Source organism: Trachemys scripta, chromosome 12 (genome assembly GCF_013100865.1).
Source record: "Trachemys scripta elegans isolate TJP31775 chromosome 12, CAS_Tse_1.0, whole genome shotgun sequence".
Taxonomy (NCBI): domain Eukaryota; kingdom Metazoa; phylum Chordata; order Testudines; family Emydidae; genus Trachemys; species Trachemys scripta.
Window position 1 is genome coordinate 4,616,324 of NC_048309.1, and position 4,271 is coordinate 4,620,594.

Consider the following 4,271-nt stretch of genomic DNA (forward strand, 5'->3'; position numbering starts at 1 on the left):
TATTAGCTACACAAAAGCTGTGGGGCAGGAACTCAGAGCAAACAGCAAAATCCTCAGATGTTAATAATAATAATAATAATAATAATATATTTAATTTAATAACACCTGAGGATTTTGCTGTTTGCTCTGCCCCGCAGCTTTTGTGTAGCTAATAACTGAGGGCTTCTCCTTTTGTATTCAAACAAGGGGAAGTGTGTGTGTGTGTGTGGGGGGGGGTCATCTAAAAAGGGAAATGGATGTGCCCATGACCTGCCCTTTGAGGGAAAGGCTGCAGGTCTCTTTAGCAGCTGGGGTGGAGGGGAGCCTGCTGGACGGCAGCAGCGCTAACGTGGCGGTGCAGGTGGATGGGCAGCAGGTAACACTTGTATCACTTGCACGGTGACACTGCCTGTGGCCACAGCCTCATGCCTTGTTCCCCCAGCGGTCAGCAGAACAGCTGCCCTAAGCTGTATTCTAGCGGGCATTACGGTACAGAGTGGGGGAAGGGATTTTTTTTTGGCATGGTTGGGCGACGACTATATTTTAGGGCACTATTTACTCCAGTGATCTAAGACGCTGGGACCCCGAGGTTGTCTTAAGCTACCACTGGCTCCTCTACTTAACCATAGAGTTTTCTGCTTGAGTTGGCTCTGCACATCTGGATTTTGCATCTTTCTTTGTTCAGGAGCAGAAAATCCTGCTGTCTATCTCCACCATGAGCATGTCTCTCAGGAACATGGTCAGAGGCCACTGGAGGAATCCTGAAGTGGTGGCTGTGATGCAGGTGGTCAGCAACACGGAGTCTGTGACCAAACAGAACTGCAAGAAAATCCACAAGGTCAGAGCTTGCTTTTCTCTTCTGCCATGCAGCTGGCACAGTGCAAAAAATAGCAGCCATTCATTAAGTTTAAATGTTGTAACCTTGTTGGTCCCAGGATATTAGAGAGACAAGGTGGGTGAGGTAATGTCTTTTATGGGACCAACTTCTGGTGGTGAAAGAGTCACGTTTTTGAGCTCTTCTTCAGGTCTGTACAAGCGCAAAAGCATATCTCTTTCACCACCAGACGTTGGTCCAATCAAAGATATTACTTCACCCACCTTGTCTTTGTTGGGCAGCACATGCAGGCCTGGGGCAAGATCCAGGGTCTCCCCAGAAATCAGGGGTGGCTCTATGTCTTTTGCCGCCCCAAGCATGGCAGTCAGACAGCCTTTGGTGGCATGCCTGCGGGAGGTCCGCCAGTCCCGTGCTTTTGGCGTACCCACCGCCGAATTGCCGCGGGACCGGCGGACCTCCCGCAGGCATGCTGTCAAAGGCAGCCTGACTGCCGCCCTACAGGGACCAGCAGGCCAACCCCCGCGGCTTCCTGCCCCAGGCACGCACTTGGTGCGCTGGTGCCTGGAGCCGCCCCTGCCAGAAATGATGCCTTCGAACTGTCACTGAGCTGTTCTGTTGTCTGAAATGAATTCCCTGCGGGAGAACCCTGGGGAAACCCCAAGCTGATAGCCACCCTCTCCCTATCTGGCACTAGTGCTGGGTTCATTAACGGATACTCTTCACCTGGGAGAGTCGCGGGGGAAAGCCCAAGCTGAGGGAATCCATTCGGATGTTTGATGCCCTTGTGCAAGACTCTGCGGATGAGCTCAGGTTACCTGGCACAATCTCAGGAAATCCCCGGCTCCGCCCCCTCCTCCACCCAATTTGTCAGAGTAACTAATTTATTTAGTGTCGTCTCATTGGGGAATGTGGCTGACTGGTCTGAATAGCCAATCGATCGGAGCGCCTATGAATGGAGACTGATACCTGGGGGAGGGAACCATTTCAAGTCCTCTTGGGAACAGATCTTGTGTCTCCTCCACTTACCAGGTGACTTTCCTCCATACTAGATGTGTGTGGTCTGCATTAATTAGCCAATATCCAACGCTGGGATTATTTATGAGGATTCTAGGCTGTTGTTGAAATATATATAAATATATAGGAGAAACACCTCCATGCCCTATCCCCCCGGTTGGAAGTTTTGCCTTGGGACGTTCCACCAGGTTGGAACACACCCACCCTCTCTGGAGAGTGATACTTGATGGTACAACCCCACACCTCACAGGTGGCTTCTCTCCTGTACGGCCAGATGTGCACATGCGCGTGAGTGTCCAGGTATCCAGCAGAGCGCTCGCAACCCCCTGGGAAGTGTGTGTTACAGGTCCCACACCCTCGCCAGTGGGTTACATGCATGCTTGGGGACCCTCATTTTCCAGTGCTATCCCCCTCCCCACTGCTTTTCCCCACATGCTCCTGGGGTACGAACAGCTCTGAACTGGTCTCTGTCCTGTTCGGCGTCTGTATCTAGGCCATGGTTTTCATTGCTGTGACTGTTTTTCTTTCTTTGCATGCTAACAGAAGAGTCTGTCAACAGCTACAGAGAAACCGCGACACAGAGGCCAGGGCAACAGGAGAAAGCAGCTGAAGGTGATAGCGCGAACAGTGGAAAACTTGGTCACCTGCTGGGAGAAGCTGTTCTCTCTCCACTCAAAGGACTGGGACACATAGGGTCAGTAGGAAGCAGTGTATGGTGCTCTCCCCATGGGTGCTGAGTACCTGGGATTGTACCACCACCTCCGTACTAGCCAGTAAGCAACACTGATTTCCTGGAAACTCCTTGCCTTCTGATTTCTTGGTTCTGCCATTGGGTGAAGCAGGCGGTGCTGGGGCAGGCTTTCCATTGTATCCCATCCTTCTCTGTGGGGACTGGAGAGGGACGTCTCTTGTGCTCATGGCCCGCTCTGCTACTGTTCCAGGTAGCAAATACTGAGGGTCAGATTCAGCCCTGAAATCAGCTGAGTGGCATCAACAGAATTTGCTCCTTTGTGCTGAATAAAACTTTGTTGGACATTTCCACAGCGGGGGCCTTGGCTCCGGCGGGTCTGTATGTTAGGAATTTGGAAGGACAGGGCAGTGAGCAGGCAGTGAAAGAAGGGGGTAATAGGGTAACAAGAGGCTCCTGGATTATGAAAATGCTTCTTGTCTGCTAGGAATTCTCTCACACTGTGTAACACTGACAGACCTGTTGTTGGTGGGTGGGATTGAATCTGGGACCTGTGGAGCTTAACTACGTGAGCCCTACCGCATGAGCTAAAGGCCATCTCCCTGTAGAGTAGACTCATTTGATCTCTCTCTTTAAGTGGTCTCAGTACCACTCGATGGGACAGAGCACCACACCCAGGAGGTGTGTGGGTTACAACTGCACCACCTGAGATGATGTCTGCTGCTTTCCCGGGGATGTTCATTGACATGCAATATTGGCTTCATAGCCCGGAAGATGCTGGGAAGAAAGCCATCTAGCTCCTGAAGGGTTGCTGCTTCAGGAAAGGCTGGGCATGGTAGCAATCATGGCAAGTAGTCTAGGAAATCTTAGATCCCCCTGACATTCCATGGGTTTGAACTAGCTCTCTCTCCCTCGTTCTTCCAACCTGCGCTCAACAGGCTGGTGCGGAGAATGAAATGGACTTTCTACAGCTGCTGCCATCTCCTGGAAAAACCAGGAAGAATAGACAATTGAGAACCACTTGTATCGCCTCTCGGGGCCGGGTTTCTCTTCCCATCATTCTTTGTGATGGACACTTGCAAGTGGACAAGGGAAAGCCAAAGCGCTGTAGGAAGTGGGGTTGGTGACTCAGGAAGTGGTGCTCTTCCCTCTGGGTCAGGGCTGAACTGATGTTGCCTCGTGGTGCTAAGGGGAAGGCTGTGCTGCCTAGACGTAAAACCAGCCTTTAGTTGCTCGTCATTTATGCTGTTGTAACTACTGTCCTCTTCCTACCAGCAAAACAAATCCCCTGCTTCTAGAAGAGAGGCACCAGAGCTCGCCCTTTAATCAGTTGTTGCTGGTAGGGCTCCAGCCCTGGAGGCAGAGCTGCTCCCATTAGCTTCACCAGAGGACACGACTTGCTGTGGATTCATGCTGAGTGGTGCATTAGGACATTCAGGGACACCCTAGCCAGTGGCTGCTGAGCAAAGTCTTGTATCTATATGAGGTGGCATTGGGACTCGGCTCCTGCTTGCGATTCTAGAGGGCAGCGGTTCAAATCCCTCTGTGGCCATGGCTGGTGGAGTAAAAAGTGTTTGATCACAGTAGTTCTTTCTGGCCTTGGAATCTATGAATCTCCTTCTCTCTGCTCTTCATGGGACAATGCCATTGCTGTACTCTGCATCGTGGCTGTTGGTCAAGGTATCTACTTGGTCAGAAACACAACACCAAGGGCCAAGTTCTCTGCTGGAGTTAGGGAGTGCCACTCCATTGCAG

At 51.4% G+C, this 4,271-nt stretch overlaps 1 protein-coding gene across 1 annotated transcript in view; it reads left to right on the plus strand.

Annotated features, from left to right (window-relative positions):
- Positions 1 to 3,170, plus strand: part of C12H20orf204 (chromosome 12 C20orf204 homolog) — a 13,274-nt gene extending 10,104 nt beyond the window's left edge. Inside the window, exons 4-5 of the mRNA XM_034787586.1 lie at positions 665 to 817; positions 2,372 to 3,170. Of these exons, the coding sequence (XP_034643477.1) occupies positions 665 to 817; positions 2,372 to 2,521 (303 nt within the window). The 3' untranslated portion in view covers positions 2,522 to 3,170. The remainder of the gene's footprint in view (positions 1 to 664; positions 818 to 2,371) is intronic.
- Positions 3,171 to 4,271: the final 1,101 nt, after the last annotated feature.